Below are 24,756 nucleotides of genomic sequence, written 5' to 3'. Positions count from 1 at the left end.
TTTTCTCCCTATAAGCCCTGATGGAGATTAACTCTCCTCTGACCACCGCCTTCAGCGCCTCCGATACTACTCCCACCTGCACCTCCCCGTTGTCGTTGGCCTCCAGATATCTTTCGATGCATCCCTGCACCCTCCCACACACTTCCTCGTCCGCCAGCAGTCCCACATCCAACCGCCACAACGGGCGTTGGTCCCTCTCCTCCCCCAGCTCTAGCTCCACCCAATGCAGGGCGTAGTCTGAAATGGCTATGGCCGAATACTCCATTCCCTCCACTTTCGGGATCAATGCCCTGCCCAGAACAAAAATATCTATCCGGGAGTAGGCCTTATGTACATGGGAGAAAAAAGAAAATTCTCTGGCCAAAGGCCTGGCAAATCTCCACGGATCTACTCGCCCCATCTGATCCATAAACCCCCTGAGCACCTTGGCCGCTGCCGGCCTCTTCCCCGTCCTAGATCTGGAACGATCTAATGCTGGGTCCAACACCGTGTTACAATCCCCACCCATTATCAAGCTCCCTACCTCCAAGTCCGGAATACGCCCCAATATCCGTTTCATGAATCCAGCATCGTCCCAGTTTGGGGCGTATACATTTACCAATACTACCCCCGTCCCCTGCAACCTACCGCTCACCATCACGTATCGGCCTCCATTGTCCGCTGCTATGTTCTTGGCCTCAAACGACACCCGCTTCCCCACCAGTATTGCCACCCCTCTATTCTTCGCATCCAGCCCCGAATGGAACACCTGTCCTACCCATCCCTTCCTTAACCTGACCTGATCTGCCACCTTCAGATGCGTCTCCTGAAGCATGACCACGTCTGCCTTCAGTCTGCCTTTAAGTGCGCGAACACTCGGCCCTCTTAACCGGCCCATTTAGGCCTCTCACATTCCACGTGATCAGCCGGATTGGGGGGCTACCCCCACCATCGCCCCCCCCCCCCCACCCCCCCACCCACCCCCCTCACCCCCCCACCCCCCACCCCCGCCGACTAGCCATCTCCTATCTTAGGCCAGTCCCGTGCCCGCGTCTCCCGCACCCTCCAGTCCCCCAGACGGGGAACCCCCGCCCAGACCACCTCTTCCATTTTCAGTTCCCCCTCGGCCAGTGCAGCAGCAACCCTATTATCCCCCTCTCTCCCCCCCCTTCCCTCCCCCATCCCCCCCTTCCCTCCCCCCCTCCCCGCTAGATCCGCATTTAGCTCTTTTGCTCCCCCCATACTACTTCCGTGAGTCAGCTGACTTCTGCTGACCCCGGCTTCCCCCGCCGTACCGTTGATCTCCCCCGTGTGGGAATCTCTCCTCCTCCTTACGTTCCTCCATCCCCCCCTCCTCCCTAGCGTGGGAAAAATCCCACGCTTTCCTGAGCCAGCCCCGCCCCCTGTGGCGCAGCTCCTGTTGCGGCCTTATCCCAGTTCCCCCATCCCCGAGTCTCACCTCCCTCCAGCACCGACGCCCACATTCCCCACTATCTCATCAAAAGAAAAAAGAACTCTTCCCCCATCCCCATCCATCATCCGTTTTGAAATAGTGGTGTCGGTCCTGATAAGTGACCCACAGTCGTCGGCCCTGATAAGTGACCCACAGTCGCGCAGGCTGCAGCATTCCGAATCTCACTCTTTTTTTATGCAGCACCGCCTTGGCCCGGTTGAAGCCAGCTCTCCTCTTTGCCACCTCCGCACTCCAGTACTGGTAGACTCGGATCACCGCATTCTCCCATCTACTGCTCCGCACCTTCTTGGCCCATCTCAGGACACTCTCTTTGTCCGCGAAGCAATGGAACCTTGCCACTATCACCCTTGGCGGCTCGCCATCCTTGGGTCTCCTCTCCAGGACCCGGTGAGGCCCTTCTAGCTCCAGGGGGCTCGGAGAGACCTCCGCACCCATCAGCGAATGGAGCATCGTGCGCACGTACGCCCCGGCATCAGCTCCCTCAACTCCCTCGGGGAGACCCAGAATCCGGAGATTCTTCCTCCTCGACCTGTTCTCCAGGACCTCGAGTCTCTCAGCCCACCTCTTGTGCACCGCCTCGTGCGCCTCCATCTTTACCGCCAGGCCCAGGATCTCTTCCTCGTTCTCATCAGATTTATCACTCACTTCACGGAGCTCCACCACCTGGGCCTTCTGGGTCTCCTTCAGCCCCTCAATCGCCAACAGCATTGGCGCCAGCACCTCTTTTTTAAGCTCCTCCACGCAGCGCCTGAGGAACTCCTGCTGGTCCAGCCCCCATGCTGCTCGATCTTTGTTTTTCCCCCTCGTTTTTGCCGCTGCTCCAAAGCTTCTTTCTCCGTCGCTCCACCGCTAATCCCCATCATACGACGCAAGGGGGGACCTTACTTCACCTTCCCACACGGGATTCAATCAAAACATTTCTGTTGGGGCTCCACCGGAGAGCCCAAAAGTCCGTTAAAGCGGGAGCTGCCGAAATGTGCGGCTTGGCTCCGCATCGCCGCAACCGGAAGTCTAGAGGGAACATTGTTGAGAGGTGGAGGGATCATTGGAGAGAGGTTATAGAGGGAACACCAGAGCTTGGGGCTTAGGTATCTAAAGGCACCACCAGTAGGGTACCAATTAAGATTGGGAATGCTCAACAGGCTGGAATTAGAGGAGTACTGAAATCTTAGCGCGTTCTAGGGCTGGTGAAATTATAAAGATAGGGAGGGGCCAGGCCATAGAGGGATTTGAGAACAAGAATGAGAAATTAAAAATCACGACATTGCTTAACAGCGACTGAAGATCAGAAAGCACAAGCGGTGAAAGGAATTTAGTGCGACTTCGGACATGAGTTTTGGATTACCTCAAGTTTATAGAGGATAAAATGTTGGCGGCCAACCAGGTGTGTGTTAGAAAACTCAAGCCCGAAAGATAACAAAGGCATGAGGATTCAGCAGCTGAGGAACTGAAGCAAGGACAGAGTTGGGCAATGTTAAGGAGGTGGAAATAGACTGATGGAGTAGATTATGTGGTGGGAAACTTATTTTGCGATCAAATATGACACAAAGGTTGCAAGCAGTCTGGTGCAGCCTCCGATAGTTGCAGGGAATAAGATGGAATTGGCGACGGAGCAGTGTTTGTGCTGGGTAACAAATAAAATGGCTTAATTCATCCCAATATTTAATTGGAGAAAATTTCTGCTCATCCAGTAAAACCAGAAACAGCTGTCATCTGAGAGGAAAGAAACAGTTAATGTTTCCTGAAAATGACTTTTTGTCAGGGCAGTTAGGGGCGTCTCTATAAGCTGTCAATATTAGTTCAGATTCTTTGATAGATCATCTTATTGGAAGGTTCATAAGAAGGACTTACAGTGATAACTTCACATAGTGGCATCCAAAAGTTGAATTTTACAGCCAGATAAGCATGTTGTGGAGCGTCAACATTCCTAACCCTCACTATTTTAAAAAAATCATGATTTGTTTTCCCCCCTGGAATAGGGTAGGGATGTAGAGATAGTGTAGTCACTCAAGAGTGTTCCCAAGCTCTGCTGCTCAGGAGCATACAAAATGGATCCCTTTTTGATTTTCCTTTTTACTTCATCTGTAAATACTGCAGCTCTGTTCAGTCTTCCTCCATGGCCCTACCCTGCTCCAGACTAGGGTAGGTATATGGAAAGGACTCGGGCAGGATTTTGCAGTGGGACCCATTATTTACATGAAAATCAGGCATCAACCTCCACCGACCACACATACAACTAAATGTGAAGATCTGGAAGTTGCTGGCTTAGATGCAACATTCCTCCAAGAACTCCCTGGTTCTTCCTTCAAATATATTGGAAGATGTTAAGTTACTTTATGCCTAATAAAAATAAAGTAAACTCTCCAGAAAAAGTTAGATCTTGCCCAATCCAGTGTAACTAGTCTTTTATAATGCACTTAATGTCTTAATTACTGCCAACCTGCTTGTGACTTGACATTTATTTTCATAAATGACATTGTTTCAGAGCTTGATTATTGTCGGAGATCCAGTAAATATAAATAACACATTTGTTTCACTTTTATATCTGTCTCATCTCTTTTCCTTAATCCTGTCTCTTCTTTCCCTCTCTTTATTTTTGCTTCTGTACCTGACTTGGTATTGAGATCAGTATTTTCATTGACATTTTCTGGTTCAGACCCCGAACTGCACATCAGCCATACTTTAATTAGTTCGCTAAGGACCTAAATGGTACCTGTTCATACAGGCTCTCAATGCCCTGTAGAGGGCAGCGTGCTGTTTATATCAGCTGTCTGACAGGAACTTGCGGTGCAAAAGCACATGGGAAGTCTGTGTACAAGTATAACAAACAGCTTGTACCATTACAGCACGATCTACAAAATCCTATTTCTTACCACTTCCTGCCAATTGTCAACATTATTTTTGTCTCCTGGCTATCCACAGAAACATAAAATCAATATTTTATGTCGCACTAAATTCCTTTCACTGCTTGTGCTTTCTGATCTTCAGTAGCTGTTAAGCAATGTCATGATTTTAAATTTCTCATTCTTGTTCTCAAATCCCTCTATGGCCTGGCCCCTCCCTATCTTTATAATCTTCACCAGCCCTAGAACGCGCTAAGATTTCAGTACTCCTCTAATTCCAGCCTGTTGAGCATTCCCAATCTTAATTGGTACCCTATTGGTGGTGCCTTTATAGCCCCAAGCTCTGGTGTTCCCTCTATAACCTCTCTCCAATGATCCCTCCTTGGGAACACTCTTGAGTGTCTACACTATCTCTACATCCTATTCCAGGGGGAAAAAAATCATGATTTTAAAAAAATAATGAGTGTTAGGAATGTTGACGCTCCACAACATGCTTATCTGGCTGTAAAATACAACTTTTGGATGCCACTATGTGAAGTTATCACTGTAAGTCCTTCTTATGAACCTTCCAATAAGATGATCTATCAAAGAATCTGAACTAATATTGACAGCTTATAGAGACGCCTCTAACTGCCCTGACAAAAAGTCATTTCCAGGAAACATTAACTGTTTCTTTCCTCTCAGATGACAGCTGTTTCTGGTTTTACTGGATGAGCAGAAATTTTCTCCAATTAAATATTGGGACGAATGAAGCCATTTTATTTGTTACCCAGCACAAACACTGCTCCGTCGCCAATTCCATCTTATTCCCTGCAACTATCGGAGGCTGCATCAGACTGCTTGCAACCTTTGTGTCATATTTGATCGCAAATTCATATCTATCTGAGTCTGTCAGATCAGGAAAAATAGCTAAGATGCAACAACAACCCACAAACTATATTAATTGAAACTTGAATTTTATACACTATGGAAAGACATTTGATTGATATGAAATCTGTAAACATTTAGCTGCATAATTTGTGTACTCATTTTGTAGATACTTAAATAAAGACCTATAACAGAAACGGCAGCAACTATATATGAAGTTAAACAAATGTAATGGATTTATTAGTACTCCTTTATGGATTTGAAAGTATCTGGATTAGCAGCAAACAAGTTTCCAATCTTAAGTTTTACATTTTTTTTAAGTGCTTGTCTATATCCATATCATTATCAATGCACCCACTTGGAGAGTTAGCTGAATATGAGCAAGTGCTGTAAATAAATGGAACCATATCTGTCATATTCTGTAGACTGGCCGAAGTGAATGATAATCTACAGACATGTAGGGCGGGATTCTCCCGTCCCGGCGGGGCGGGGGGTCCCGGTGGGACGAAGTGGCGTGAACCACTCCGGCGTTGGGCCGCCCCAAAGGTGCAGAATCCTCCGTACCTTCAGGGGCTAGGCACCCCCCGGAATGGTTGGCGCTCCGCCGGCCGGTGAGATAGGGGCCTGGCACCACGCCAACCGGTGCCGAAGAGCCTCCGCCGGCCGGCGCAAGTCAGCGCACACGCGGGAGCACCAGCGCGTGCTGGCGTCATACCCGCGCATCCGCACAGGGATTCACTTCCGTACCGGGAATGGCGGATGACCACGGCCTCCGGTTCGGGAGGAATAGAGTGCCCCCACGGCACAGGCCCGCTCGCAGATCGGTGGGCCCCAACGCGGGCCAGGCCACCGTGGGGGCACCTCCCGGGGCCAGTTCCCCCCACGACCCCCCAAGAACCCCGGAGCCCGCATGCGCCGCCAGGTCCCGCCGGTAAGGGACCAACTCTAATTTACGCCGGCGAGACCGGCATCGAACGGGCGGGACCTCAGCCCATTGCGGGCCGGAGAATCCGGACAGCCCCGGGCCCATTGAGTCGTGCCAGACCCCGCCATTCTCCAAGGCGGGCGACTCACGCCAGGCCAGTTGTGGGGGGGGGCGGGAGAATTGGGAGGACGGCGGGGGCGGGATTCACGCCGACCCCCAGCGATTCTCCCACCCGGCGGGGGGTCGGAGAATCCGTCCCATAGTTTAAAATAATTTATTATAGACCAAACCGCGTGGTAAGATAACTAGGCCAAATTAACTAACAAGCAGCTAACACTGAACAACTCTCGTGAAACAACTCCAAATACATCAATCTCCCAGCACAATCATCTCCCAACTCGCAGATCACATGGTGCCGTGATGGGTTTACAATGCCGTCTCGTGGTCGGAGGTCGTGCATAACATTATGTACAAACTTACATTACGCATATCATCACAATATCCAGCTATTTAGATGAAGGAAGGCTATTTATATTGAAAGACTTCCCTGCTTTTTCCACAAAATCCTTCTTGCTCAATTAGCTTTTCTTTTCCATCACCCCTCTTTTGCTGAAGGTGCTGATTCATGGCAGTGGTACAGTTACAAAGCAGTTACTCTCACATCTTGCTCAAGTGGTCACTGTCCAGCTTTAAGTCTTGACTGCAAACACTAATTGGTTATTTTATTATGGTGAATATCACAGTAAACCCTGATATAACCATATATATGCACTTCCAGCAGGGGCTGTTAGATAGTTGAAACGCTAACTTGAATTTCCCTATCTTGTCCCAAGGATTTTGAGGCCACCAGGAGTACTCATAGTGGCATTCTAATAGAGGTCAATGAATTCAGCATAGACACTGAGCAAAATCTGGGAACTTCTGTTTAATAATGTAATTGTTTTAGAAAAAATGTTTGTTGCTTTTTACACACTCAGATTTGTGCTCCTGGGTCAGGTGCGCACAGACGGCACAATTCCACATTTGGCCAGATTTTCATCCTTTGGGGGTGGTGGGAAAGGTGGGGGGTGGGGAGCTGGATTGGAAGTCGGGCCAGTTGCCCCTGGATCGAATGAAGAAGCTGTTGGATGTGGAGGAGGGCTGTGCTTCTGTGCTCCGTGAATAAAAACATTCTTTCACCCCTCACCCACGTCACATATTTCCTCTGCTTCATCCATGTTAACATATGCCACCTCATGCCCCCATGCCAACCCATGCTCCACTATCCCCTCTCCCCCCGCAAGGGCAGAATGGTGGCACGGTGGTTAACACAGCATCAGGGCCCCGGGTTAAATTCCAGCCTTGGGTGTCTAACGTGAGGACTTTGCACTTTTTCCCAGTATCTGCATGGGTTTCCTCAAGCTGTCCGGGTTTCCTCTCACAGTCCAAAGAAGTGCAGGGTAGATGGATTGACCATGATAAATTACATCTTAGTGTCTCGGGATGTGCAGATAAGGTGGGGTTGCGGAGTTGGGGTTGGGGAGTGGGGCTAGGTGGGCTGCTCTTTCAGATAGTCGGTGCAGACATGATGGGCTGAATGGCCTCCTTCTGCGCTGTAGGAATTCTATGCGCAAACTCTGGACCAACTCCACTGCTGCTCTTCTCTAGGTTGCGGAGGTGAAAATTGTTGCAATGCTTTAGAATGATACATGTTGAATCTTACGAATGTTTCGATGTATGAGTTAAATAATGGTATAAATCTAAGTAGTTCAGGCACTCGAAAATGAAACACCTTTAAACTAAAAGTTTTTTCTCGTTCTTTTGCAGGGTGGTCTAAGCACAAAAGATGAAATGTGTTTGTCATACCTACTATACTACCCAAGAATAGATCTTTCTAGATGTGAGAGTCTTCCTGAAATAGCCCCACAGTTGAAATTTATTGGAGTGAAGGAAATTTATCATCCTGTCATGTAAATATATTTATCATTCCCTATTGTATCCATAATGTTGCTACATAACTATAGCAAGCCTTTTCTAGACAATTATACTTTCATGTCAGATAAGGAACAGAACACATTTAAATCAATAAACTGGAAGAATGTGCGGCATGGTGGCACAGTGGGTAGCACTGCCGCCCCATAGCACCAGGGACCAGGGTTCAATTCCGCACTTGGATAATTGTGTGTATGTGGAACAAAGAACAATACAGCACAGGAACAGGCCCTTTGGCCCTCCAAGCCTGTACCGTGGTGCCATGGTATCACCCTTAGCCAAAACCCTCAGCACTTCCTAGTGCTGTATTCCTCTATATCCATCCTATCCATGTATTTGTCAAGATCCTTTTGAACGTTGTTAATATATCTGCTTCCACAACCTCCCCCATGTACCAAATATCCATGTACTTCCAGCTGGGCCAGAAACTTCCACCCACAACATTTTACGTTTCACCTACAAATGGTAGGAAAACCACAATGTGTGCTGATGTGAAACACTCTGGCACAGGGGAGAGAGCAGGTCCGGAGACGGGTCATTTCTGTTGTTCTCAGACACTCAGGGTGCAAGACTCCCATTTTGAGACTGCGTACCGTAGTGGATACAGGAACTTGGAGTGCTTCCTGCTGCGGCATCTGACAAGATAACATGCCAAATACCCCAACCTCATTAATTATGCACGTCGGTGTTTAAGCAGTATTCATTGGAGGAACAGAGCCGTAGATGATGGCATGTAGTCCATCACCAGAGCTGGACGCCATATTGAAAATGCATCCAACATTACTGACCCACCACTGAAGAAAGAAGATGGACCTCCTGAGAACAAAGATGGATCTCCTGGAACATTCTGAGACTGGAAGGTGGAAGTGAAACAACTTAAAGCGAAACATTAGTTCCCATATGAATCAATGTTAAAACAGGAGTTAGGTTCTGAAGGACCTTATCAGAAAAAAATATTAAAACATAAGTTTCAATATTTTACATTGGTAAATTCCCATATTGATAAATTAACTACCTTTTAACTTATTTTATTTTCTAAGGAAGATGTTGCTTTCTACTCCTGCTCATCGTCAATTCTGCTTCCCTAACCTACCACAGCAAATCCTCTCTCTCCTCAAGCCTTCAGTTGTGGCCTTTCTCGCTCACGGACCCTCCACATTGCAGCCTCTCCCCAGTTCTCGAACCCCTGAGTTGTGGCTTCTCCCAATCCCCAAACCTCTTGCTCCCTAACGCAACCTCTTGCTGCTTCCTTCTCCTAGACTTGCAGTTTCATTCAAGACCAGATCCAATCCAAAGCTAGAGCTCTGATATTGTGGAAATGTGAGTCCCAATGGTGTAGAAGTGCTGAGCTGGGGCTGCTACAATCCTTTTAAAATCAATGTTCCAGCTTCACCGAGCACATGGACCAAGTGCAATGACGCAGGAACAGCTTCGACAGTTACTCTGGAAAATTGTGGCAACCCCAGCTGACCCACACTTCCACTACATCGGGGCTCTGGCTTCGAGTTGGACCTGTGTTTTGAGCATGAACATGAGTCCAGGAGAGGAATCGGCAAGAGGGTAAGTTAAAGAGTGTGAGGTTTTGGGAGGGGGAGAAATCACAATTTGGAAGGTCAGGGAATGGAAAGAGGTCACAACTCGGAAGGCCAGGAAGTATTGCGTGCAATTCTGGTCGCTGCATTATAGGAAGGATGTGGAAGCATTGGAAAGTGTGCAGAGGAGATTTACCAGAATGTTGCCTGGTATGGAGGGAAGATCTTATGAGGAAAGGCTGAGGGACTTGAGGCTGTTTTCGTTAGAGAGAAGAAGGTTAAGAGGTGACTTAATTGAGGCATACAAGATGATCAGAGGATTGGATAGGGTGGACAGTGAGAGCCTCTTTCCTCAGATGGTGATGTCTAGCACGAGGGGACATAGCTTTAAATTGAGGGGAGATAGATATAGGACAGATGGCAGAGGTAGGTTCTTTACTCAGAGAGTAGTAAGGGCGTGGAATGCCCTGCCTGCAACGGTAGTGGACTCACCAACACTAAGGGCATTCAAATGGTCATTGGATAGACATATGGACGATAAGGGAAGAGTGTAGATGGGCTTTAGAGTGGTTTCACAGGTCGGCGCAACATCAAGGGCCGAAGGGCCTGTACTGCGCTGTAATGTTGAAGAAAATGGTGCCTATTGGGTCAAATTGGAAACAATGTTGAAATGAATCTCTCAACACTCAACTGGACAATAGGTGTCGTTAACTTAATGACACTATAAAATGTTAAAGGGACAACGTTAAACAAATCCTTGCTGTATATGTTAAGATGTTGTCTATGCTGAAACAGCAGACAGAGTTTGAAGAGATGGTCTTCATATTGTTGTGTATATCTAGTTTATGGTTCATATGTTTTAGAATATAATTTTTAAGTTTTAGGAATAATAGTGAAAAAAATTCTTATCGTTGCAATTAAAGCCATTGGAGCCTATTACTGGTAGCATGTTGTCTTAAGAGGTTAACAGTTCAAAAGATACTTAAAATGCTAGTCTTAAGAGAAAAACTCAAGAAACGGCAGCTCAAAATGTGACGCATGTTTGCTTAAGTAAGTCCGAAGAGAACGAGCTATGAAACAGCTTGGGGGCTTATTAGCAAAGGAGCTGAGATGTGATGACTGCAATGCTTGCGCCATAAGCAGTCCAGAGAGAAGTTTTTGTTTTGAGACTTAGAGCTAATTAATTTAAAAGTATTTAGTAAACACTGAAAAGTTGTTAAACCCATTTTTACTTGATCAGATCAAAATAAAGACATGCAAATGAGGGATAATTAACATAAAGGTCAGTTTGAGGACAGCCAGAGCAGTCTATACCGTCATGGAGATGGGTAGAGCTTAGCAAGGGTTTGCGGTTTCAGTTTATCTGGGTGATTGAGTTAGTTTTGAGTTTGGACCTAGTGGAGTTGCAGTTCACGGAGAGAAGTTAGTCAAAATCAATGGCAGAGTAAAACATTAACTTTATCATTGACCATGTGGAGGCTTCATTTCAGTTTGAATCTTGTGAGGCAACAGAAACGGGACGATTGCCTAGAAATATTGGGAAAGTGATCAGAAAAAGGGACTGAGGTGGTCAGAGTCAACAGATGGGATGTTAAAGTTTTACCTCTGAGAATAGCTGGAGCTGTGCAAACTTCTCAAGGGGACTTTGGGATACTTATGGGTGGTCCTTGTAGAAGTAAATAACTTTAAGATTCATGTGTCTTATAAGTCTTGGGCAGCACGGTAGCACAAGTGGATAGCGCTATGTTCTATTTTCTAAGAAAATTCTTGGAGAAGTAAGAATTCAATCGGAGTGCATAACATACATTATTATAAACCCTATTATTAATAATGCTTGTTTGATTGAATGCTTTTATATCAAATCGAGGTTGTTTTAGTAAAACATTTTGTGGCAGCCATTGTGAGCAGCAGGATAAAAATGGTTCACTGCTAGCTACTAGGCAGCATGTTGTTGGAACCTTTTTGAAAAGAAAGAACCTGCAGCAATTTAAGGAAACTAGAAGATTCATCCTGGTTAGGTTGGGAGATTGAGCCACCAGGGTGGGCCTTGCTGTTGGAAGTGTCTTTTGATGTGTCACTCAGCAGAACTATAAATATAAAATGTAACTCATTTTCAGCTCAAACTCATGATTAGTTTGCAGATATTTTGAGGCCATGTCAGCATTTTCTAGTTTCAGGTTGGCATTGTAAATTATGATGCAAATTTTTTTTCACCTGAGGAAGGAGCAGTGCTCCGAAAGCTAGTGTTTGAAACAAACCTGTTGGACTTTAACCTGGCATTGTAAGACTTCTTACTGTACTCACCCCAGTCCAACGCCGGCATCTCCACATCATGGCAAATGTTTTAGGCACTGATGGGGATGGGCATAGAGGCAGGTGGGTGTAGAATTTTGTGCCGCTGTCCGGTTTCCAGTTCCATCCCATCTCGGGACATGCTTCCCCGGAGGCAGGATACAGGGCCACCTACCTGCCAGTTAATGGCTTAAGACCTATTGATGGATGTGAACAGGATATTTCTAGAACCCTGGAGGATAGAGTAGTTGTATGGAGATGTCCTCCTAGTGGGACCCTCCCCGGTCTACCAGGCTGCCTTGACCATTCTGCAGAGGGGTACAGGTGGGAGAGAAAGCACCCCTATCAGGACAGCACGTTGGCACAAGTGGATAGCACTGTGGCTTCACAGCGCCAGGGTCCCAGGTTCGATTCCCCGCTGGGTCACTGTCTGTGTGGAGTCTGCACGTTCTCCCCGTGTCTGCGTGGGTTTCCTCCAGGTGCCCCGATTTCCTCTCACAGTCCAAAGACGTGCAGGTTAGGTGGATTGGCCATGATATATTGCCCTTAGTGACCAAAACGGTTAGGAGGGGTTATTGTGTTACGGGGATAGGGTGAAAGTGAGAGCTTAAGTGGGTCGGTGAAGACTTGATGGGCCGAATGGCCTCCTTCTGCACTGTATGTTCTATGTTCTATCTTGGGGCACACTCGCTTGAAAAGCCAGATTCTGCTTCGCCTGAGCTAGAGAGCTGCCTGCCCGCTGTCTTTAATTGGATGGTAAGCTTGCCCTTTGGCCACTTTGGCCAAAATCACACCGAGTGACTGTTCCCCAAACAGTGACCCCTTTTGACTCTCAACGGGGTTCGGAGGCGTGTTGTGAAAATCCTGCCCCATACCTCAAGTGGCAAAATCCAGAATGGGACTGCATTCCTTGAAAGCTTAAAACTTTCAAAAGCTGATGCAATTCTAGATGAAAGTCAGGCCTTTCATGCAGGACATAAAAAATATAACTGTGGAGAGAATTTTCAATAAACCACAAATTAGTGGTGAGGAAATGGGAAGTACAAATTTTCAAATCTTGTAGAAGACAGGAGGAAGGGAAATTAGGTAGCCAAATAATGAACAGTACAACAGAAAATATCACACAAGGGCTTCCAGGCATAGCCTCATGGTTATGTTACAGAATCCAAGATCGGAGGCTTGAATTCAAATCCTTTTATGGCATCTCAGGAATGTACATCAAATTAATTAAATAAATAAATTCAATAAAAAGCTTGAATCAGCAGTAATCATGAAACTACCAGATTGTTGTTTAAAAATGCATCTGGTTCCCAGTGTCCTATTGGGTAGGCAATCTCATTTTGGTCTACAAGCCACTCCAGGCCTACAGCAATGAGGCTGCCTTTTAACTACCCCTGAAACAGCCTACCAAGCCATTCAGTTGCAATGGGGTGGCAATAAATACTGGCCCTGGAATGAATAAAAGAAAATAACTGCAAAAGGGTTTTATTCTTATGAGATGGCAAATATTGCTGCTATGTACAGGCTGAGCAAATGTTGTCTTTGTTATGTAAGGAAATATATTTGGTAATCAACTGGCCTTTTGACAACAGTTTTAAAATTCAACTGTAATATTTACACAGTGTGGTAGTATGTATTAGGGGTCATGTGGGACTGGAAGCCCTAATGTCATTGGCTGACAGATCCCGAGTCCTGGTTGGCCGTTGACCTCTAGCTCCGCCCTGAAGGTGGAGTATAAGAAGCCGGAATCCTCCCCCGCAGGCCATTCTACTATCGAGCTGCGGGGGAACAGACACGCTTAATAAAGCCTCATCCACTTCACTCTATTCGTCTCACGGAGTCTTTGTGCGCTACAATTTATTAAGCGTGCCTAAAAAGGACTATGGAGCTCAGGATCATTCCGGAATGCCTGAGGATCAGCCCCCACGCAGTGAACGCGGCAGCAGCCTTCAAGCACTGGCAGACTTGTTTCGAGGCCTACCTCAGAACGGCCACCGGCCGGGTCACAGAAGACCAAAAACTACAGGTCCTGCACTCGAGGGTAAGCACGGAGATCTTCTCCCTCATCGAAGACTCGGAGGATTTCCAGACGGCGATCGCAGCACTGAAAAGTCTCTATGTCCGCCCAGTTAACCAAATCTACGCTCGCTACCAGCTCGCGACGAGATGGCAAGGTCCCGGAGAATCGATGGACGAATTCTACGCCGCGCTGCTGATTTTGGGACGAGCCTGCAGCTGCCCTTCGGTGAACGCAAATGAACACACGGACATGTTAATGCGCGATGCTTTTGTGGCAGGTATGAATTCCTCCCAAATCCGCCAAAGACTTCTAGAAAGAGAGTCGCTAGGACTCTCAGAGGCCCGGGCCCTAGCAGCCTCCCTAGACGTGGCCGCGCGTAATACCCGCGCCTACGGCCCCGACCGCGCGGCAGCCCATTAGGCTCCGTACGTACCCGTCGCGACAAACCCACCCCCCCCCCCCGGACACCCCACAGGCTTGCGCGGTCCAAACGCCAAGTCGCACCGGGGGCGCCTGCTGCTATTTCTGCGGCCAGGCGAAACACCCCCGACAGCGCTGCCCGGCCCGCGCAGCGATCTGCAAAAGCTGCGGGAAAAAGGGCCATTTCGCGGTTGTGTGCCGGTCCCGCGAGGTCGCCGCTGTCCCGGGAGAACAGGGAGCCCTGCAAGCCGTTTACGCTCCCCAACCCCCCCCAGCGCATCATGTACGACCCGCAGGCGCAGCCGCTCTGGGTCCTGACCACCGCGGTCCCGGGAGAACAGGGAGCCCTGCACGCCGCTTACGCTCCCCAACCCCCCCCCCACACCCCATGTATGACCCGCCGGCGCTACCACTTTGGGTCCCGACCACCACTCCCCACGGAGAAGAGGGAGTTCTGGGCGTCTCTAACGCCCCCCTAACCCCCCCCCCGCGCCCCACGTCTGACCCGCCGGCGCTACCAACTTGGGTCCCGACCACCGCTGTCCCCGGAGATGAGGGAGCCCCGCGCGGTCCTAACGCTCCCCAACCCCCCCCAGCGCTCCATGTGCAACCTGCAGACGCCGCCATTTTGGGTCCCGGCCACCACGAGGGGAGGAAGGGTGCCGCCATCTTGGACCACCCCAAACCTGTACGACGCGTGGGGGCGGCCATTTTGTCCACCCCGCCGCCATCTTGTGACCCCCCAGCCATGTGCGATGTATGGGGGCGGCCATTTTGTTCATCCCGACGCCATCTTGGACGGCAACAACGGACCCCACTCCGCTACTACAACCACGTCTCGCTTCAATTACGCTCGATCAAGCTCGGCCCCGGACATTCCAGACGACGACGACAACGGTGCTAATAAACGGCCACGAGACACCATGCCTAGTCGACTCCGGGAGCACGGAGAGCTTTATCCACCCCGACAGGCTAAGACGCTGTTCCTTGACCACCTATCCCAGCGCACAAAAGATTTCCCTAGCTGCAGGATCCCACTCCGTACAGATCCAAGGATTCTGCATAGTTACCCTAACGGTGCAGGGGAGGGAGTTCAAAAACTACAAACTAAACGTCCTTCCCCAACTCTGCGCCCCCACCTTACTGGGATTAGATTTCCAATGCAATCTACAGAGCCTTACGTTCAAATTCGGCGGCCCAATACCCCCACTCACTATCTGCGGCCTCGCAACCCTCAAGGTGCAACCCCCGTCCTTGTTTACGAACCACACCCCGGATTGCAAACACGTCGCCACTAGGAGCAGACGGTACAGCGCCCAGGACCGGACCTTCATTCGGTCCGAAGTCCAGCGGCTACTAAAGGAAGGCATAATCCAGGCCAGCAATAGTCCCTGGAGAGCGCAGGTGGTAGTAGTGAAGACGGGGGAGAAACAAAGGATGGTCATAGACTATAGCCAGACCATCAACAGGTACACACAACTAGACGCGTACCCTCTCCCCCGCATATCCGACATGGTCAATCGGATTGCCCAATATAAAGTCTTCTCCACCGTGGACCTCAAGTCCGCCTACCATCAGCTCCCCATCCGCCCAAGTGACCGCAAGTACACAGCCTTCGAGGCAGACGGGCGATTATACCATTTCCTAAGGGTCCCATTTGGCGTTACAAACGGGGTCTCGGTCTTCCAACGGGAGATGGACCGAATGGTTGATCAACATGGGTTGCGGGCCACGTTCCCGTATCTCGACAATGTAACCACCTGTGGCCATGACCAGCAGGACCACGACGCCAACCTCCAAAAATTCCTCCAGACCGGCAAAGCCTTGAACCTCACGTACAACGAGGACAAGTGCGTTTTTAGCACCAATCGGCTAGCCATTCTGGGCTACGTAGTGCGCAATGGGATAATAGGCCCCGACCCCGAACGTATGCGCGCCCTCATGGAATTTCCCCTCCCGCACTGCTCCAAAGCCCTGAAACGCTGCCTGGGTTTTTTTTCATATTACGCCCAGAGGGTCCCCCAGTACGCAGACAAGGCCCGCCCCCTAATACAGACCACGACCTTCCCTCTGTCGACAGAGGCGTGCCAGGCCTTCAGCCGCATCAAAGCGGATATCGCAAAGGCCACGATGCGCGCCATCGACGAGTCCCTCCCCTTCCAGGTCGAGAGCGACGCCTCAGACGTAGCTCTAGCGGCCACCCTTAAACTAGCGGGCAGACCCGTGGCCTTTTTCTCCCGGACCCTCCACGCCTCAGAAATCCGCCACTCCTCAGTGGAAAAGGAAGCCCAAGCCATAGTGGATGCTGTGCGACATTGGAAGCATTACCTGGCCGGCAGGAGATTCACTCTCCTCACTGACCAACGGTCGGTAGCCTTCATGTTCGATAATGCACTGCGGGTCAAAATCAAAATCGACAAGATCTTAAGGTGGAGGATCGAGCTCTCCACCTTCAACTACGAGATTTTGTATCGTCCCGGAAAGCTGAACGAGCCGTCCGATGCCCTATCCCGCGGCACATGTGCCAACGCACAAACTAACCGCCTCCAAACCCTCCACGAGGACCTCTGCCACCCGGGGGTCACTCGGTTTTTCCACTTTATCAAGTCCCGCAACCTCCCATACTCTTTAGAGGAGGTCCGTACAGTCACAAGGGACTGCCACATCTGCGCGGAATGCAAACCGTATTTTTTCAGGCCGGATGGTGCGCACCTGATTAAGGCTTCCTGCCCCTTTGAACGCCTTAGTCTCGATTTCAAAGGGCCCCTCCCCTCCACCGACCGCAACACATACTTTCTTAATGTGGTGGACGAATACTCCCGCTTCCCATTCGCCATTCCCTGCTCTGACATAACCACGGCCACAGTCATTAAAGCCCTGAACACCATCTTCACACTGTTCGGTTGCCCCGCATACATCCACAGCGACAGGGGGTCCTCTTTCATGAGTGACGAGCTGCGCCAGTTCCTGCTCAGCAAGGGCATAGCCTCGAGCAGGACGACCAGCTACAACCCCCGGGGGAACGGGCAAGTAGAGAGGGAGAACGGCATGGTCTGGAAGACCGTCCTACTGGCCCTACGGTCCAGGGACCTCCCAGTTTCACGGTGGCAGGAGGTCCTCCCGGACGCTCTCCACTCCATCCGGTCGCTATTATGTACGAGCACTAATCAAACGCCTCATGAGCGTCTCCTTGTCTTCCCTAGGAGGTCCTCCTCTGGAACGTCGCTGCCGACCTGGCTGGCGGCCCCAGGACCCATCTTGATCTGAAAGCATGTGCGGGCACATAAGGCGGACCCGTTGGTCGAAAGGGTTCACCTCCTCCACGCGAACCCGCAGTACGCTTACGTGGAGTACCCCGACGGCTGACAGGACACGGTCTCCCTGCGGGATCTGGCGCCCGCCGGCAACACACACACCCCCCCGACACCATTCACCCAACCCCCCCCCTTCCTGCCACCGCCGCACCCCGCGACCGCCCCCTTCCCAGGAGGATCGGTTCCCCTCCCCTCAGGCCCAACCAAGAATAAAGCCCAAGCGGAAACCGTAAGGCTCCCAGAGACGACAACACCGGTACAAGCACCACCACCACCACCGGGGCCGAGGCGATCGACACGGACGACCAGACCGCCCGACCGACTCGTGGCGTCGATCTAAATCAATATATGGACTTTTCACAAGAACATTTTGCTTTTCTCCCGATACCTTCTGTAAATAGTTGAAACAGGACAAAATTGTACAATACTGTATTGCCATGTGAATGTTTTTTCCTCCCAGGACCAGCCCTGTAAACCCTTACCACCATACGAAGCATCACCCCGCCGGGTTCATTTTTGACAAGGGGTGAATGTGGTAGTATGTATTAGGGGTCATGTGGGACTGGAAGCCCTAATGTCATTGGCTGACAGATCCCGGGTCCTGGTTGGCCGTTGACCTCTAGCTCCGCCCTGAAGGCGGAGTATAAGAAGCCGGAGTCCTCCCCCGCAGGCCATTCTACTATCGAGCTGCGGGGGAACAGACACGCTTAATAAAGCCTCATCGACTTCACTCTATTCGTCTCACGCAGTCTTTGTGCGCTACACACAGTAAGAAGTCTTACAACACCAGGTTAAAGTCCAACAGGTTTGCTTCGATGTCACTAGCTTTTGGAGCGCTGCTCCGAAAGCTAGTGACCTCGAAACAAACCTGTTGGACTTTAACCTGGTGTTGTAAGACTTCTTACTGTGCTCACCCCAGTCCAACGCCGGCATCTCCACATCATAATATTTACAAGTATGAAAGCAGAAACTATTTCCTTTTAAATGGCTGTTATTGTTATAATTTCACACTAAGCAAGCATCCGTGGGCAGCACGGTAGCATAGTGGTTAGCAGTTGCTTCACAGCTCCAGGGTCCCAGGTTCGATTCCCGGCTTGGGTCACTGTCTGTGCGGAGTCTGCACATTCTCCCCGTGTCTGCGTGGGTTTCTTTCGGGTGCTCCGGTTTCCTCCCACAGTTCAGGTGGATTGGCTCTGCTAAATTGCCCATAGTGTTCAAAAAGGTTGGGTGGGCTTACAGAGAGGGTTGGGGTTACGGGGAGGGTGGGGGTGTGGGCTTAGGTGGGGTGCTCTTTCCAAGGGCCTGTGCAGACTTGATGGGCCAAATGGCCTCCTTCTGCACTGTAAATTCTATGAAAACTTAATCTACTGGAAGAAATAATTTATATAGGGAATCAATAAAAAAGGCTCACTGTGATTAACAGGATCAGATTACGCACCAGAAACATATTATCCAATTGCTTCGCAGTAAATCTGTACAGAGATAGAATAGAAAAAGTGTGTTCCGCAAATTGCTTTAAAATATTTATTTCTGTATCAAGGACATGGCCATTTATCATCAAAAGTCCCAAGAAGTACAAGGATCTTTCCTTCACTGAAGCCATGAATAAATTTAAATGGTCCAAGAAGAAAGGAAGAGAATTTAACAACCTTGTACATGAGATTGAGATGAATATTAGGTGTGCTAAACACGATCAGAGGGAATGGCAGGTGAGTATGTACTGTTGATCTTAATCTTCCGGGTTGCATCCCACTATGTTCTGCACTACATCCAAAGATGTTTCCAAGTATAATCCAGGAAATTGCTCAGAAACAAGATAGGCTGAATATTCAACATTTTTGAATGTGTTGTATTGTTAAATATTTGCTGCAATATCTTAACCAAAATAATCAAGATGAATGCCCAGAAACCTTTTCAAATTACTCACTGTAGGTGATTTGAGTTTCAAAGCATAAACCAGGGGCGCGATTCTCCACTCCCACGCCGGTTGGGAGAATCACCTGGGTCGCCAAAATTTCCGGGGACGCCGGTCCGACGCCCTCCCGCGATTCTCCCAAGCGGCGGGAATGGCCCGGTCGAGTTTCGTGGGCCGCAGGCCGGAGAATCGCCAGAGACACCGAAAATGGCGATTCTCCGGCACCCCCGCTATTCTGAGGCCCGGATGGGCCGAGCGGCCAGGCCAAAACGGCGGGTTCCCCCCGGTGCCGTCCACACCTGGTCGCTGCAGTCATGAGCGGTGTGTGAACGCTGGGGGGGCGGCCTGTGGGGGGGGCGATGGGGGATCCTGCACCGGGCTTCACCTGGAATGTGGGGTGGCCCGCGATGGGTGCCCACCGATCATCGGGCCGTCCTCTCTGAAGGAGGACCTCATTCCTTCCGCGGCCCCACAAGATCCGTCCGCCATCTTCTTGCGGGCGGACTTAGAGAGGACGGCAACCACGCATGCGCGGGTTGGCGCCGGCCAACCCGCGCATGCGTGGATGACGTCAGTTATGCGGCGCCGGCCGCGTCATTTATGCGGCGCCGCTTTTACGCGGGCGACAAGGCCTGGCGCGTGTAGATGACGCGGCCCCGATACTGGCCCATTGTCAGGGCCTGAATCGGTCGGGATCGGGGCCGTTCCGCGCCGTCGTGAACCTCGACGGCGTTCATGACGGCGCAGCCACTTCGCGTGGGAGTGGCGAATCCCGCCCAGGGAGTGGGAAGCCTATGGGGAGAGATTTAAAAACAAGGGTAAGAATTTAAAAATCAAGGCTTTCCTAGATCAGTAGCCAATGTAGGTCAGAGGTAATGGGATACTCCCATTCGGCGGCAGAGTGTCCACGCCGTCGGAAACACCGTCGGTTCACGCCGCTCCAGCCTCCCATCCCGGCACGAACTGTGCGCCGCGGGATCCGCGCATGCGCAGTGGGGCCGGCGCCAACCCGCGCATGCGCGATGGCCTCCTTCAACGCGCCGGTCCCGACGCAACATGACGCGGGAGTCCAGGGGCCGCGCGGAAGAAAATAGGTCCGGGGAGCGAAAGGCCGGCCCGCTGATCGGTGTGCCCTGATCGCGTGCCAAACCCCATCGGAGGCCCTCCCTGTCCCCCCCCTCTCTCTCTCTCTCTCCCCCCCCCCCCCCCCCCGACCCTGCGCACAGAGATGCTGCCGGCTGCGACCAGGTGTGGACGGCGGGCGGGACTCTGCCTTTTTAGAGAGGCCGATCGGCCCATCCGGGCCGGAGAATCGGCGACCCGGCCGCGTACAGCAGCCCGTGACCGGTGCCACGCCAAACGCGCCGGTAGCAATGGCGCGGAGAATCGTGTGTCGGTGTCAGGGCGGCGTGGCCGTGTTGCGGGGAATTTCCGGCCCGGCCCCGGGCTAGGAGAATCCTGCCCAATGGGTGAATGGAACTTGGTGCAAATTGGGATATAACCAGTAGAGCTTTGGATAATCACAAGTTTACAAAAAGTACAAATTGGGAGGCTGGCCAGAAGAACATTGGAATTGTCAAATTTGGGAAAAAACAAAAGCATCGCTGAGGATTGCAGCCACAGATGAGCTGGGATATTGGAGGGATTGGGGATGTTACAATGGTGGAAATTGGCCATATGGAGCGGGTACAAAGGCAGAAGCTCAGCTCAGGTTCAAATTGGATGCCAAAGTTGTGAATGGTTTGGTTTATAGTCAGAGCAGCAGCAGCAAGAGGAACAAAAGCAGTGGCTCAGTTTATGTCGGAGGCTGAAGACAATGGCTTCAGTATTCCTAATATTAACTGGACAAAATTTCTGTTCATCTCATTCTGGATGCACCACGAGCAACCTGACAAGTCCAAAGCTGTGAAAGGTGGAGAGAATTGGTGGTGAGGTAGAGTTGGGTGTCATCAGTGTACAGATGGAATCTGAGGATGTTCTTCCCCTGTAATAGGGGGGACCCCTCCCCTCCCCCAGTGATCTCTGTAGGGGTCTCTATCACAGTCTCTTATCAAATAAAATAAAGAAAATTACAGCACAGGAACAGGCCCTTCGGCCATCCAAGCCTGCGCCGACCATGGTGCTCGTCTAACATAAACTCTTCTACATTTCCAGGTTCCTTTTCCCTCTATTCCCATCCTATTCATATATTTATCAAGGTGCTCCTTAAATGTCACTATTGTATCTGCTTCCACCACCTCATCCAGCAGCAGGTTGCAGGTATCCACTACCCTCTGTGTAAAAATGCCCCTCACACATCTCTTCTAAACTTTGCCCCTCACACCTTAAACCCATGTCCCCTAGTAACTGACTCTTTCGCCCTGGAAAAAGCTACTGACTAACCACTCTGTCCATGCCCCTCATAATTTTGTAGACCAAAGGTGGCAGAGTGGTTAGCACTACTATGTCACTGAGGGGGAGAGTCTGTGTTGGGGGTTTGTATGTGGGGGAGTGGAGACTGTGGAGGGGTTTCTTTAAGCTGGAGCTCACAGTAGAGGTTACCCTGTTATGGGTCCCTGTGAGGTATTGCAGGGAACCCTGGGGGGTCTCCCAATTGGAGGGGTGCTCGGGCGGGTCCCCGATTATTAAGGTCCCTGTGGGATCTCCAAGGGGGTCTCCCTGTTACAGCGGTTACTGTGTGTGTGTGTGTGTGTGTGTGTGTGTGTGTGTGTGTGGTGGGCCGGTGGGCGGGGTTGGTCAGTCGGGTAGAGGAGGCGTGGGCAGTCATTGCATTGTCGGGGGATGGTCTGGATGGATGGTCTCAACCAGCGTAGCCCTGGAATGATAGACCTTGTAGTGGGCAAAGGGTGCCCACCACTAGGTCCATCACATCAGGGACACGCTGGCAAAAACCTCAAATGATCCGCGTCCACCTGATTTCCTGCCGCGGGGACTGGAGAATCACGGGAGGGTGGAGCATAGAGCACCGGACCCGCTAAATATATGTGAATGGGCCATAAAGACCCATTTGCATTTATTTCCATGCTCCCGCTGGCATCCAGCATGGACCTCATTCCTGCTGCCAGCGGGGGTCGGAGCATCGCGTTCGGGTTTGTGCCCGGCTCCTATCCCAATTTTGCCCCGACGCCCGATTCTCCATCCCATCAGTGAACGCTATCCGGGCATTCTAGGGTGGAGAATCCCGCCCAAGGTAAATTCCAAAGATTACCACATCTAATCATGACTGTCCACCTCTAGATAATTGTCATTCACACAAACCTAAACTTTTCCTGTTCATCAAGAAATGGACCATAGCTAATTCAAGTAATCATGTTTAATCATGGCATCATCATCAAGGACCAGCTGATTACCCGATTCTGGATCCTTTGACCTATAGTATTATTGCAGCAACTATGTGGACCACATGGCAATACTTGAATTCTTTCTTGTGCTCCAGATATTTCCATTAAGACCGTGTAGAACACAAAATATATTCCATGGTAAGAGATTTGAAAATGTCGTCCTTTTAATATAGGTACATGGTATACCAATATTACCACCGTCATTAAAGCCTTGGGAACCAAAATCAGAAATGGAGCCAGTGACCTGTCGAACAACTAGGCAATATTCAGATCCACTCCGTGTATTTTTGGCATTAACCTTGTATGTTATTCTTACTGCAGGAATTTAATTTGTTCATATAAACTTACCTGTGCTATACATTTTCATGTTTAAGCTATATTTTCATGCTGAAATTGAATTTGCACTACCAAATCACTTTCATCTTTGCAAGATAATCCTTTCAATAAAAAAGAAATACAATTGGTTAAAAGCTTTTTTGCATAATCATTTCAGTGTAACTCTCGAGATCCATACAAATTGTCATCATCTGTTCTGATGAAAGTCAGTATATCCTCTTTGGAAACAAAGGTCCTGCCAGATGTTCTCAATCATGGGATTTTTTACTCCTGGAAAAATGACATCACTATGGCTACCATGTGTTTCACAGCTGTATTTTAAACTTTCCTTGATAAACAAAATTAAATATATGTTTATGAGCCAAAACTTCCTGGAATTTTTTTAAAAACAATACAGTTAACACAAGGTCGCGAATAAAGAAAAATTACTCCAGGTTGCACGAAGTTCACCTGATGCGCATATTCCCATGAAAATTAAAAATCATTAAGTGTTTGGACCTCATCAAGTCCAATTTAATTTCTCCACCGTAACTGGTATTGAAAAAACCCAAACAGTGGGCACAGATGGTCAACTTCTTAAAAAAAAAATGTATTTATATTGAGGTTGTTCCACTTTAACAAATAACGCAACAAAACCACAGGAATGATTCAGCATAGCAAAAATGTCTTGACATACATATAGATAAAGAGGAGGGCAGGAGAACAGCAATACAGTTGGCCCAGTACAATCACTAAACACAACTTGGTGTCTCTACATGCATTACCAGCAAACAAGGGAGAACAGGATAAGGCCATGAAAATATGGTAAAACGGTACACACCTTCCCACACGGCGATTGATCTCAGGAGAATTCAGGACAGGATCCTCCGCCATGTTCGACCGCACACCAGAATATATTTCCCTCAACTCCAACATCACCAGATGTTCCTTTCCTCTCAGACCTGTCTGCACCCTTGGATGATCTAATCTCCATAAGACCAGAAGATATAGGAGCAGAATTAGGCCACTCAGCCCATCGAGTCTGCTCCGCCATTCAATCATGGCTGATATTTTCTCATCCCCATTCTCCTGCCTTCTCCCCATAACCCCTGATCCCTTATTAATCATAATACCATAAGACATAGGAGCAGAATTACCAGAGTAACAGAAACTAAAAATTCACGAGAACACCCAATTCCAAAAGGATATTTTACATATACCATAAGGCGCAACAAAACGCCAAACTCAGGCACAATGCAGAATTATTCTGCATACTTATACAGAGAGGACCAGCAACTACTCATACAACAGGTTCGGATTATAGTCAATGTGGTTTGCACCGCACAACAAACCAAAGGAGACAGAATAAAAAAGGAAACCTACCAGGGGTAGAGGGTGTCAGGATAAAAAGGACCTGGACACAACCATAAGCCCATGACCCTCCAGTGCACGCCTCGCACCAGAATACAACGAGAAAAAGCTGCTCGTTTAAACCTCACTCAGCATCTCATAACATCCTGGCTAAGAAGGAACATGCCAAATATATGG

The 24,756-nt window shown here is 49.5% G+C and overlaps 1 protein-coding gene across 2 annotated transcripts in view; it reads left to right on the top strand.

Moving 5' to 3' along the window:
• The window catches only part of moxd1 (monooxygenase, DBH-like 1), a 147,197-nt gene extending 123,834 nt beyond the window's left edge, over positions 1-23,363 (top strand). For both annotated transcript variants that reach the window (XM_072499145.1, XM_072499144.1), the window contains 3 exons: positions 7,895-8,037; positions 19,178-19,346; positions 23,067-23,363. In XM_072499145.1, coding sequence (XP_072355246.1) covers positions 7,895-8,037; positions 19,178-19,346; positions 23,067-23,222 — 468 coding nt within the window. In that variant the 3' untranslated portion in view covers positions 23,223-23,363. The remainder of the gene's footprint in view (positions 1-7,894; positions 8,038-19,177; positions 19,347-23,066) is intronic.
• The last annotated feature ends 1,393 nt before the right edge of the window (positions 23,364-24,756 follow it).

Source organism: Scyliorhinus torazame, chromosome 4, assembly GCF_047496885.1.
Source record: "Scyliorhinus torazame isolate Kashiwa2021f chromosome 4, sScyTor2.1, whole genome shotgun sequence".
NCBI classification, from domain to species: Eukaryota; Metazoa; Chordata; class Chondrichthyes; order Carcharhiniformes; family Scyliorhinidae; genus Scyliorhinus; species Scyliorhinus torazame.
Note: the sequence above shows the minus strand (reverse complement) of the source record. Positions and strands in the feature narration are given on the sequence as shown.